At 43.9% G+C, this 14,173-nt stretch overlaps 1 protein-coding gene across 1 annotated transcript in view; it reads left to right on the top strand.

Annotated features, from left to right (window-relative positions):
- The first annotated feature begins 254 nt into the window (after positions 1-254).
- Positions 255-14,173, top strand: part of cckbra (cholecystokinin B receptor a) — a 31,982-nt gene continuing 18,063 nt past the window's right edge. The window contains exon 1 of the mRNA XM_046320537.1: positions 255-501. Within this exon, the coding sequence (XP_046176493.1) occupies positions 255-501 (247 nt within the window). The remainder of the gene's footprint in view (positions 502-14,173) is intronic.

Below are 14,173 nucleotides of genomic sequence, written 5' to 3'. Positions count from 1 at the left end.
CAGCGACTTATAGGTGAAATAATCTGTCAATAAACAGTTGTTCGAAAAATGACTGGTTATGCACGAAGTAGATGCCCTATCTGACTTGCCAAAATGATAGTTTGTTAACAATACATTTGTGGAGTGGTTGAAAAATACGTTTTAATGACTCCGCCATAATTTATGTAAACTTCCGACTTTTACTGATGTTTTAATATGTGATCATTGTCATCTGCCTCTCTCTCTCTCTCTCTCTCTCTCTCTCTCTCTCAGAGATGGACTCGGTGCGCATCCTGCTCTACTCTCTCATCTTCCTGCTCAGCGTCTTTGGCAACCTTCTGATCATTGTGGTCCTGACGGTCAACAAGCGCATGCGCACGGTCACTAACTCCTTCTTGCTGTCGCTGGCGGTCAGTGACCTGATGTTGGCTGTCTTCTGCATGCCCTTCACGCTCATCCCAAACCTGCTGGAGGACTTCATCTTCGGAGCCGCCATGTGTAAAATGGTCACCTACTTCATGGGTAAGATTGTGGCCATCTCCAGACCATCTGCAAAGCAGTCGAACTGCACAAATTCACCAATTATCTAATTCCATGTCGTCGTTTCTGGACTATCATTAAATGTGAAGATTTGTTTATATCAAATCAGTACTCTAGGTTTATTATGTGATTAAACTAATCATGTAAACATTAATTAACTAGGAAGTCAGAGCACCACGGACAATGTTGAGAATTAGAGTTATAATTTCCCGAATATAAATCTTCAGATATTTTAATATCTGATCAATTACAGTCTTCTACTAATTAATTATTATTACTTCATAAGTTCTCATTACTGAATGTCGCAAACACTTGGATATCTGCACGAACTCTAGCCTAAATGATGAATCAGCGATATACAAAATTGGTTTAATTATTTATTTACTAACTAATATACGTAACATACGTAACAAATGAACAGTAGATATTGGTTACTACACAATATATTGATACGTCCCTAGTGGGCTAAACCGGTATGATGGCTTGGTAGATAATGGAAAGGGGTGGGGACAGATAAAAGAGCAGGAAAGACTAAATGGATTCACTATGCACAGTTGATAATTATATTAATTGAAATGTTAATCCTTTGCACATGAAAGGCCTCTCATTCTCAAAGAAATTGCAATGTAGATATATACATTTGTTTGTTTTGTTGTCTCTCTGATGATATCGCTGGTCCGTCTGTTGAAGAATCAATCGACAGAAATTCTTGGGTTGTGTTCATAATGGATATGTCAGGCGTGCCATGTTCTTAGAATAGATGTTTCGGCAGATGTCAGTACTCTCATCCTAGGTTTATGTCATTTCTAGCTGCAGACCAGTAATTCTATATTTAGGATTGCTCTTATTTTGTAGTGATTGATAGTCTCAGTGTTTAACAATTTCTAGCCATGTAGCCAACACAACACGCGGTCTGGTTTTCTGGACTTGTAGTTTTAAACCATTTGTCAGCCATGTAGCCACAGCTGCATGCGGACTGGTCTAATGTAAGTTTCGTCAGGAGTGGGTTTTATACACTTCTGAGAAAGGGGCGGTCCATGACTCTGGCATAATGTCTAGGCTCACGAGGGTGTGGCCACTGACTAGTAAAAATTATCTTGTTTAGAAGGCCAACATGACATTACATCTTCTCACAAATAGTTTCATATTCAATCGTATATTTTAACTTTTTATGGCTGCAGGGGCAGTATTGAGTAGCTTGGATGAAAAGGTGCCCATTGTAAACGGACAGTTGCTAATATATGAATATTATTATTAGTATTGGATAGAAAACTCTAAAGTTTCCAAAACTGTCAAAATATTGTCTGTGTGTATAACAGAACTGATATTGCAGGCGAAACCCTGAGGAAAATCAAAACAGGAAGTACCTTCTATTTTGAATACTCCATGTTCCATAGCCTCCCTTTGCTGGATTTAATGGGATATGAACCAGATTCCTTTTCCTATCGCTTCCTCAAGATGTCAGTCTTCAGACATAGTTTCAGGCTTTTATTTTGAAAAATGAACCAGAACGATAACATCGCGTCAAGTGGTCACATGAGTTTTGCTCACGCAACAGACTTTGTATAGGTATTACTTTTCCCTCTCCTACTGTAAAAAGACATTTGCGGTTGATACATTATCGATTATATATTTTAAAAACAACCTGAGGATTGATTATAAAAAACGTTCGACATGTTTCTGTGGACATTATGGAAACTATTTGGAATTTTCGTCTGCGTTGTCGTGACCGCTCTTTCCTGTGGATTTGAACATAACACGGCAAACAAACGGAGGTATTTTGGATATAAAAATAATCTTTATGGAACAAAAGGAACATTTGTTGTGTAACTAGGAGTCTCGTGAGTGAAAACATCCGAAGATCCTCAAAGGTAAACAATTAATTTGATTGCTTTTCTGATTTCCGTGACCAAGCTACCTGAAGCTAAGTGTACATAATGTTTTATTGTGCGATCGATAAATTTACACGAACGCTTGTATTGCTTTCGCTGAATCATTTCAAAATCTGACACGACATGTGGATTAACAAAAGGCTAAGATGTGTTTTCCTATATTGTGGTTGTGATTTCATGAATATAAATATTTATAGTAATATTTATTGAATGTAGCGCTATGCTATTCAGCGATTGTTGATGACACTTATCCCGTTAGTGGGATTGCAGCCATAAGTTTTAAACATTCAAGGTAGAAAACGAATAGAAATGTTCACTTCCAAAGCTACCGTTATTCTGTGCTATACCGTCCTTCCTGATGTCACCAAATAAACAACTTAGACAGGATTGTTCTTAATACCCACGGACCATTCCCACAGTCTCAAAAATATAAATTGTTTAAAACCTGTCTTGGGCAGGGGGCAGTTTTTTGACCTCCGGATGAAAAGTGTGCCCACTTTAAACTGCCATGCTACTCAGGCCCATATCCTAGGATATACATATACTTACTATATTTGTTTAGAAAACGCTAAAGTTTCCACAACTGTTAAAATAATGTCTGTGAGTATAACAGAACTGATATGGCACATGAAAACCCGAGGAAAATCCAACCAGGAAGTACTATTATTTTGAAAGGCTGTTTTTCCATTGAAAGCCTATCCACCATACAAAGACTTAGGACCCAGTTCACAATCTCTATGGCTTCCTCAACATGTGACCAGACTTTAGGCATTGTTTCAGGCTTTTACTCTGAAAAATGAGGGAGATGCACCATGTTCAATGAGAGGACAGTGGAAATTTCCAGACATGAACCAAGCATGTGATCGGGAGCGCGCATTTCTTGTTTACTTTTTCCATTCAAATCAAATCAAATTTATTTATATAGCCCTTCGTACATCAGCTGATATCTCAAAGTGCTGTACAGAAACCCAGCCTAAAACCCCAAACAGCAAACAATGCAGGTGTAAAAGCACGGTGGCTAGGAAAAACTCCCTAGAAAGGCCAAAACCTAGGAAGAAACCTAGAGAGGAACCGGGCTATGTGGGGTGGCCAGTCCTCTTCTGGCTGTGCCGGGTAGAGATTATAACAGAACATGACCAAGATGTTCAAATGTTCATAAATGACCAGCATGGTCAAATAATAATAAGGCAGAACAGTTGAAACTGGAGCAGGAGCATGGCCAGGTGGACTGGGGACAGCAAGGAGTCCTCATGTCAGGTAGTCCTGGGACATGGTCCTAGGGCTCAGGTCCTCCGAGAGAGAGAAAGAAAGAGAGAATTAGAGAGAGCATATGTGGGGTGGCCAGTCCTCTTCTGGCTGTGCCGGGTGGAGATTATAACAGAACGTGGCCAAGATGTTCAAATGTTCATAAATGACCAGCATGGTTGAATAATAGTAAGGCAGAACAGTTGAAACTGGAGCAGGAGCATGGCCAGGTGGACTGGGGACAGCAAGGAGTCCTCATGTCAGGTAGTCCTGGGACATGGTCCTAGGGCCCAGGCCAGTTGAAACTGGAGCAGCAGCATGGCCAGGTGGACTGGGGACAGCAAGGAGTCATCATGTCAGGTAGTCCTGGGGCATGGTCCTAGGGCTCAGGTCCTCCGAGAGAGAGAAAGAAAGAGAGAAGGAGAGAATTAGAGAACGCACACTTAGATTCACACAGGACACCTGAATAGGACAGGAGAAGTACTCCAGATAAACAAACTGACCCTAGCCCCCCGACACATAAACTACTGCAGCATAAATACTGGAGGCTGAGACAGGAGGGGTCAGGAGACACTGTGGCCCCATCCGAGGACACCCCCGGACAGGGCCAAACAGGAAGGATATAACCCCACCCACTTTGCCAAAGCACAGCCCCCACACCACTAGAGGGAAATCTTCAACCACCAACTTACCATCCTGAGACAAGGCTGAGTATAGCCCACAAAGATCTCCGACACGGTACAACCCAAGGGGGGAACCCAGACAGGCAGATCACAACAGTGAATCAACCCACCCAGGTGACGCACCCCCAGGGACGGCACGAGAGAGCCCCAGCAAGCCAGTGACTCAGCCCCGTAACAGGGTTAGAGGCAAAGAATCCCAGTGAAAAGAGGGGAACCGGCCAGGCAGAGACAGCAAGGGCGGTTCGTTGCTCCAGAGCCTTTCCGTTCACCTTCCCACTCCTGGGCCAGACTACACTCAATCATATGACCCACTGAAGAGATGAGTCTTCAGTAAAGACTTAAAGGTTGAGACCGAGTTTGCGTCTCTGACATGGGTAGGCAGACCGTTCCATAAAAATGGAGCTCTATAGGAGAAAGCCCTGCCTCCAGCTGTTTGCTTAGAAATTCTAGGGACAATTAGGAGGCCTGCGTCTTGTGACCGTAGCGTACGTGTAGGTATGTACGGCAGGACCAAATCAGAGAGGTAGGTAGGAGCAAGCCCATGTAATGCTTTGTAGGTTAGCAGTAAAACCTTGAAATCAGCCCTTGCTTTGACAGGAAGCCAGTGTAGAGAGGCTAGCACTGGAGTAATATGATCAAATTTTTTGGTTCTAGTCAGGATTCTAGCAGCCGTATTTAGCACTAACTGAAGTTTATTTAGTGCTTTATCCGGGTAGCCGGAAAATAGAGCATTGCAGTAGTCTAACCTAGAAGTGACAAAAGCATGGATTAATTTTTCTGCATCATTTTTGGACAGAAAGTTTCTGATTTTTGCAATGTTACGTAGATGGAAAAAAGCTGTCCTCGAAATGGTCTTGATATGTTCTTCAAAAGAGAGATCAGGGTCCAGAGTAACGCCGAGGTCCTTCACAGTTTTATTTGAGACGACTGTACAACCATTAAGATTAATTGTCAGATTCAACAGAAGATCTCTTTGTTTCTTGGGACTTAGAACAAGCATCTCTGTTTTGTCCGAGTTTAATAGTAGAAAGTTTGCAGCCATCCACTTCCTTATGTCTGAAACACATGCTTCTAGCGAGGGCAATTTTGGGGCTTCACCATGTTTCATTGAAATGTACAGCTGTGTGTCATCCGCATAGCAGTGAAAGTTTACATTATGTTTTCGAATAACATCCCCAAGAGGTAAAATATATAGTGAAAACAATAGTGGTCCTAAAACAGAACCTTGAGGAACACCGAAATGTACAGTTGATTTGTCAGATTTGCCATTGACTAAGCTTTTGTCCGGTTGAAATATTATTGATTATTTATGACAAAAACAACCTGAGGATTGATTTTAAACATCGTTTGAAATGTTTCTACTATCTTTTATTGTACTTTTTTGACTTTTTGTCTTAGTGTTGAGAGCGTGCTTTGTGCCTTTGGATTTCTGAACTAAACGCACCAACAAAATTGAGGTATTTGGACATTGAGATGAACATTATCGAACAAAACAAACATTTGTTGTCTGACATGGAGACCTGGCAGTGCCACCAGATGAAGATAATCAAAGGTAAGTGATTCATTTTAATGCTATTTCTGACTTTTGTGACACTCTCCTTGGTTGGAAAATGGCTTTATGGGTTTCTGTCTAGGCGCTGACCTAACATAATCGCAGTGTGCTTTCGCCATAAAGCCTTTTTGAAATCTGACACAGCGGTTGCATTAATAAAGAAGTGTTTTGGTTATCCTGACCTGAACACCATGGTCAATATAATAATAGGCCATAATGAACCATGAAAACGATGTACATTTTGTCTGTACTCTTTGGTCGCAATGTTATGTTTTTTTTAGATAAACAGCTTGTTTTTGTACGGTAACTGTGCTAAGGGTGGAGTTTAGAGCGGGGTGAGGAGTACTGGGCAGGTGTGACTTCCACACCTACAGTAGCCGGGCTATAACTGTCTATTGTCCTGTTAATCTCGATACAAGTGTTTGAAAACCTGTTTTCAAAATGCCACCATCTGTCCATCACTACTGTAAATAAAAACACAGCATCTTATTTACATTCTTCATTGTAACCACCTTCCAATTTTTGGGGATTTACATTTTTCGTTAAATCTAGTTCAGATTGAAGTATAACTTTTGAGTGACGCCTTTAGTGAGAGGTCAAATGCTTTATTATTTAATAATGCCTGCCCTCCGAATTCATAACTAAGGGGAGTTTTTTGCGCCATTATTAGTTACGTTGTTTTAGTTTCAACGTGCAGACTGGCACTAATAACAGAGGGAACGTTTTCCTAGTCAGTGCCATTATTAGTGCAATGCCCCTTAAAGTGTTGCTCTGTGCTACCCATTGGGGTGGGGTGGGGGCCCAGCATCCCACCCCAGCATTTCTGTCTAGAAGCCCAGCATCCCGGAGTCGCCTCTTCACTGTTGACGTTGAGACTGGTGTTTTGCGGGTACTATTTAATGAAGCTGCCAGTTGACGACTTGTGAGGCGTCTGTTTCATTCTGACCAATGGGGCTGTGCTCAGTATCAACATAATGATTTGTTTCATACTGATGAAAAATGTACTCTGACTTAGATTGCTGAAAACTGTTTAAACTAGTGGATGAGGAGAGTATAGTGGGGAAGGAAAAGCGACTGGGGGGGTGGAGGACGGTGTTATGCGGAAGAGGAAAAAGTGGCAGAAGATAGGAAAAGGCACAAAATGTTAGTGATGGCTGTTTAACAGTCTGATGGCCTTGAGATAGAAGCTGTTTTTCAGTCTCTCGGTCCCAGCTTTGATGCACCTGTACTGACCTTGCCCTCTGGAAGACAGCGGGGTGAAGAGGCAGTGGCTTGGGTGGTTGTTGTCCTTGATGAACTTTTTGGCCTTCCTGTGACATCGGGTGATGTAGGTGTCCTGGAGGGCAGGTAGTTTGCCCCCAGTGCTGCGTTATCCTCTGGAGAACCTTACGGTTGTGGGGGGAGCAGATGCCGTACCAGGCGATGATATCGCCTGACAGGATGCTCTCGATTGTGCCTCTGTAAAAGTGTCTTAGTGTTTTCAGTGACAAGCCAAATATATTCAGCCTCCTGAGGTTGAAGAGGCGTTGTTGCACCTTTATTACACGCTGTCTGTGTGGGTGGACCATTTCAGTTTGTCCGTGATGTGTACGCAGAGGAAAGTAAATCTTTCTACATTCTCCACTACTGTCCCGTCGATGTGGATAGGGTGCCCCCTCTGCTGTTTCCTGATGTCCACGATGATCTACTTTGTTATTTTCTTGACACCACTCTCAGAGGGCCCCCATCTCCTCCCTGTAACCTCCTCATTGGTAATTAAACCTACCACTGTATTGTCGTCTGCAAACTTGGTGACTGAGTTGGAGACGTGCATGGCCACGCAGTCATGGGTGAAGAGTGAGTACAGGAGAGGACTGAGAACGCACCCTTTTTGGGCCCCAGTGTTGAGGATCAGCGGGATTGAGATCCAGGGTCTCGAGCTTAATGATGAGTTTGGAGGGTACTATGATGTTAAATGCTGAGCTGTAGTCAATGAACAGCATTCTTATATAGGTATTTCTCTTGTCCAGATGGGATAGGTCAGTGTGCAGTGTGGTTGCGATTGCGTCTTCTGTGGACCTATTGCGGTGGTGGGCAAATTGGAGTGGGTCCAGGGTATCAGCTGGGAGGGGTGGGGGTGATATGATCCTTGACTAGTATCTCAAAGCACTTCATGATGACAGAAGTGAGTGCTATGGGGCGATATTTGTATAGCTCCGTTACCTTAGCTTTCTTGGGGACAGAAACAATAGTGGCCCTCTTGAAGCATGTGGCCACAAACTGGGATAGGGATTGATTGAACATGTCCATAAACATACCAACCAGTTGGTCTGCGTATGCTCTAAGGACGCGGCTAGGGATGCGGTCTGGGCCGGCAGCCCTGCAAGGGTTAGCACATTTAAATGTTTTAATCACGTTGGCCACGGTGAAGGAGAGCCCACAGGTTTTGGTAGTGGGCCGTGTCAGTGACACTGTATTGTCCTCAAAGCGAGCAAAAAGTTGTTTAATTTGTCTGGGAGCAAGATCTCTATATCTGCGAATGGGCTGGTTTTCTTTTTGTAATCCATGATTGCCTGTAGACCCTGCTACATACATCTCGTGTTTGAGCTATTGAATGGTGACTCTACTTTATACTTTCAGTTTTGCGCGAATGCTGTTATCAATCCACGGTTTCTGGTTAGGGAAGGTTTTAATAGTCACCGTGGGTACAACATCACTGATGCACTTTGCTAATGAACTTGCTCAGAGAGTCAGCATATCCATCAATGTTGTTGGCTGAGGCTATCCGAAACATATCCCAGTCCATGTGATCGAAGCAATCTTGAAACGTGGAATCCGATTGGTCGGACCAGCGTTGTACAGACCTGAGCTTGGGTGTTTCCTGTTTTAGTTTCTGTCTATAGGCTGGGAGCAACAAAATGGAGTCGTGGTCAGATTTGCCTGAAGGAGGGTGGGGGGGGCTTTGTATGCATTGCAGAAGTTAGCGTAGCAATGATCCAGAATGCTGCCAGCTCAAGTTGTGCATTCGATATGCTGATAAAATTTAGGGAGCCTTGTTTTCAGATTAGCTTCGTTAAAATCCCCAGCTACAATAAATGCAGCTACAGGATATATGGTTTCCAGTTTACTTAAGAGTCCAGTGAAGTTCTTTCAGGGCCGTCGAGGTATCTGCTTGGGAGGGATATACACGGCAAAATAATTATCTTGGTAGATAATGCAGTTGTCACGTTCTGTCTATCGTTCGTATGTGTTTTCCTTGTTTTAGTGTTGGTCAGGACGTGAGCTGGGTGGGCATTCTATGTTGTGTGTCTGGTTTGTCTATTTCTATATTTGGCCTGATATGGTTCTCAATCAGAGGCAGGTGTTAGTCATTGTCTCTGATTGGGAACCATATTTAGGTAGCCTGTTTTGTGTTGGGTTTTGTGGGTGATTGTTCCTGTCTCTGTGTTTGCACCAGATAGGACTGTTTAGGTTTTCACTTTTCTTGTTTTGTATAGTCTGTTCATGTATAGTCGTCTTTATTAAAAACATGAATAACCACCACGCTGCATTTTGGTCCGCCTCTCTTTCACCAGAAGAAAACCCTTACAGCAGTCGGCATTTGATTGTAAGGAATTATATGTCAGCTGAACAAAAGGACTTGAGTTTCTGTATGTTGTCATGATTACACCATGAGTCGTTAATCATAAAGCATACACCCCCACCATTCTTCTTACCAGAGCGGCGCGATGCATGAAGAAATTGGGTGGCTGTACCGACTCTAACATTTCCTGAGTGAGCCATGTTTCCGTGAAACAGAGAATTTTACAATCTCTTATGTCTCTCTGGAAGGTAACCCTTTCATCTACCTTGTTGTAAAGAGACTGGACATTGGCGAGTATACTCTGGAGCTCTGATAACTTAATTTTTTCCTAAGAATGCGAAGCTAGGCGACCATCTCTGTCAGCATCTTGTATGCTTGTCATTTACGACATTAACAATGTCTACACTGTATTTCTGATCAATTTGATGTTATTTTAATAATGGACAAAAAAAATTGATTGTCTTTCAACAACAAAGACATTTCTAAGTGACCCCAGACTTTTGAACGGTAGTGTAGTTCATGATTCAGTGACTCAAATGTCGAGTCCATTCTCAGTAGAATATTCCAGCCGACCATTTAGGCCACATAAAAATGTATTACCTCTCAATCTCCTCGCTATTTATGTTGAATAAAATTTCCTTTAAATTTCAACTATGCAAGCTGGGAAAACATTCAGTTTACATCTTCAAACAAAAACTGACAGCAATATCTGTAATAGTGGGAGACAAAGATCTGGTTTCAAGTACAGGGCGCAGCAGGTGTTTATTGTAAAGGACCACATGAGGAGGCAAGTAGCTGGGTCCAGGAGCAGGCAGAAGGTTATACACAGGTGGTCCAAAAAAGCTTCAGCACAAGCAGGGAAAAGGCTAGTAACATCATCCAGGAGATCAGGCAGTGGGTTGATAACAGGAAATCCGATAGACAAAAGTACAGGCAGGGAATAGGCAAAGGGCGTCGTTAGAGATACAGGCCAAAGCTATCATACACAGGAGGATTAATTACAGGAAAAACAGAACTCTGACTAGAAGTGTGTCACAAAAAAACAATACCAATGATGGGGTGCAAAGAACTGAACTAAATAGTGTTTGATAATGACATACAGGTGTGTGAACAGGTGGTCAGAATTCAGGTGATTGGGATCTGGAGAGTGAGCTGCGTTCAGGGATCTATGTGTTTGAGAGTGTGAGCTGGAAAGTGAGCTGCGTTCAGGGGATCTTCGTGTTTGAGAGTGTGAGTTGGAAGCAGACATTACAATATCTACAAAAGAAAAACATGGCAATAGTTTAATCACAATCCGAAAGTCAGTTTTCAGTCAGTAACGCAATTGAAATAACAAATAAATCCTGCAAATAACCCAATTATAATGGTTTGTAGTCTTAACATCTGGTACAGAACAATGACACAAATTATAATCAAAAACTAACATAATAACTTCTCTTCACAGGGATGCCACTTTAATTACTATGTTATCTCCTGTTTCGCTGGTTGTACTTTCCCTTATGATGCCTTGTGACCCTGCTCTACCACACATTTTACTAACATGGTGATGTTTAGCATGTTCCGTCTTTTTACGCCAATAACCAATTCACTAAATATTGTATCTACACAGAACACTCACATTTACACAATTTAGTGATTGTTTCAAATGTGGCTTGATACAAAGTGAGACTATTTGTAAACATAATTTGTGCTCTCTTTCATACCATGCCAATTTTAATATGTTACTTAATCCACTGATGATTCCCATAAGGATTATTCAACCCCAAAATCTGCCAAGGAGCAGGGTTGAATCAAGCTCTCTGACCTCACAAAGGCAGTCAAGCACCCAAGCTAACTGCCTAAAGTTGGCTAACCTGTTACGGCTGAGTGTTCCGCTAGCAGAACGTTTCGACAACATCCAGTGAAATTGCAGAGCGCAAAAAAAAAGATTCAAAATATATAACTTTCATACAATCACAAGTGCAATACACCAAATTAAAGCTTAACTTCTTGTTCTGTGTCACCGTGTCAGATTTCAAAAAGGCTTTACGGCGAAAGCAAACCATGCTATTATCTGAGGACAGCACCCCATCAAACAAACAAATGACAATCATATTTCAACCCACCAGGCGCAACACAAAACTCAGAAATAACGACATAATTCATGCCTTACCTTTGAAGATCTTCTTCTGTTGGCACTCCAATATTTCCCATAAACATCAAATGGTCTTTTTTCGATTAATTCCGTCGTTATATCCCCAAAATGTCCATTTATTTGGCCCATTTGATTCAGAAAAACACTGGTTCTAACTCGCCCAACATGACTACACATTATCTAAAAAGTTACCTGTAATCTTGGTCCAAACATTTCAAACAACTTTTCTAATACAACTTTAGGTATTTTATACAGTAAATAATCGATCAAATTTAAGACCGAATAAACCATGTTCAATAGCGGATAAAATGAAAGTGGAGCGAGCGCTTGGTCAAACGCCCCAAACACAACAGCACACTACACTCGACCCTCGTTCTGAATAGCCATACTTCTTTATTACTCAAAAGAAAAACATCAACCAATTTCTAAAGACTGTTGACATCTAGTGAAAGCCCTAGGAACTGCAACCAAAAGCCTCAGAAATCTGGATTCCCATAGAAACCTGGATAGTTTGTCCTCGGGGTTTCACACGCCAAATAAGTTCTGTTATACTCACAGACGTAATTGTAACAGTTTTAGAAACTGTGTGTTTTCTATCCCAATCTACCAATTATATGCATATCCTAGCTTCTGGGCCTGAGTAGCAGGCAGTTTGGGCACGTTTTTCATCTGGACGTGAAAATACCGCCCCCTATCCCAAATAGGCTAGCTTGCTAGCTACTTCCAGACATAAACAAGAAAATACATCCTCGCTCTGACAATTCTATTCACCCCAGCAGAGTTGGTTAGACTTTTTTCATGTTATTCAAAGCGTTGGTGACTAACTGCGCTGCGCTGCTGTCAATAATTTAATTACGTTATTTTCCCTAACATTTCCTGTCTACGGCCATATTCAGCGGTGTAACGTCGTTCGTCTGTTGTATGAAGAGAGTCAGACCGAAATGCAGCGTGTAGGTTACTCATGACTTTAATGAAGATAAATGCGGTACATGAAATAACTGAAGAAGAAAACAACAAACGGAACGAAAACTAATTACAGCCTATCTGGTGACTAACACAGAGACAGGTACAATCACCCACAAAATAAAACGCGCACTCAGGCTACCTAAATACGGTTCCCAATCCGAGAACGAGAATCACCTGACTCCAATTGGGAAATCGCCTCAGGCAGCCAAGCCTAACTAGACACACCCCTAATCATACACAATCCCAATTAATATAAACCCCAATACGAAACACAACATATAAACCCATATCACACCCTGGCCTACCCAAACATATAACAAAAACACAAGATACAATGACCAAGGCGTGACAGAACCCCCCCCCTAAGGTGCGGACTCCGGGACGCACCTCAAGAGCATAGGGAGGGTCCGGGTGGGCGTCTGTCCATGGTGGCGGTTCTGGCTCGGGACGTGGACCCCACTCCATAAATGTCCTAGTTCCTCCCCTTCGCGTCCTGGGATAATCCACCTTCTCCGCCGACCATGGCCTAATAGTCCTCACCCTGATCCCCACATAACTGAGGGGCAGCTCGGGACCGAGGGGCAACTCAGGACAGAGGGGCAGCTCGGGACAGAGGGGCAGCTCGGGACAGAGGGGCAGCTCGGGACAGAGGGGGAGCTCAGGACAGAGGGGCAGCTCAGGACAGAGGGGCAGCTCGGGACAGTGGGGCAGCCCGGGACAGAGGGGTAGCCCGGGACCGAAGCAGCCCGGTACTGAGGGGAAGCCCGGTACTGAGAGGCAGCCCAGTACAGAGAGGAAGCCTAGTACTGAGAGGAAGCTCAGTACTGAGAGGAAGCTAGGCAGGTAGTAGGCTGCGGTAAATCCTGGCTGGCTGGTGGAACTGGATGATTCAGGTTGTCTGGCCGATCTAGAAGATCTTGGCAGACTGGCACTTCTAGCGGATCCTGGCAGACTGGCAGTTCTGGCGGATCCTGGCAGACTGGTGACGCTGGGCCGACTGGCGGCGCTGGGCAGAATGGGAGCACTGGGCAGACTGGGAGCACTGGGCAGACTGGGAGCACTGGGCAGACTGGGAGCACTGGCGGCGCTGGACAGACTGGAGACTCCGGCAGCGCAGGAGAGGAGAAAGGCTCTGGCTGCGCTGAACAGGCGGGAGACTCCAACAGCGCAGGAGAGGAGAAAAGCTCTGGCTGCGCTAAACAGGCCTGGTGCGTGGTGCTGGAACTGTCTGGCGGCGCTAGAAGATCTTAGTCTGAACAGGCGGACTCCAACAGGCAGACTGGCAGTTCAGGCCGGTGCGTGGTGCTGGAACTGGTGGTACTGGCGCGAGGACACGCACAGGAAGCCTGGTGCGGGGAGCTGATACCGGAGGACTGGTGTGTAGAGGTGGCTCTGGATAGACAGGACCGTGCAGACGCACTGGAGCTCTTGAGCACCGAGCCTGCCCAAGCTTACCTGGCTCGTATCCCACTCTAGCCCGGCCAATAGGAAGAGCTGGTATGTGTCGCAGCTGGCTCTGCACCCGCACTGGAAACACCATGCGCGCTCCATAGCATAACACGGTGACTGCCCGGTCTCTCTAGCCCAACGGTGAGCACAGGGAGTATGCGCAGGTCTCCT

This window comes from Oncorhynchus gorbuscha, linkage group LG21 (assembly GCF_021184085.1).
Source record: "Oncorhynchus gorbuscha isolate QuinsamMale2020 ecotype Even-year linkage group LG21, OgorEven_v1.0, whole genome shotgun sequence".
Classification (NCBI taxonomy): domain Eukaryota; kingdom Metazoa; phylum Chordata; class Actinopteri; order Salmoniformes; family Salmonidae; genus Oncorhynchus; species Oncorhynchus gorbuscha.
Note: the sequence above shows the minus strand (reverse complement) of the source record. Positions and strands in the feature narration are given on the sequence as shown.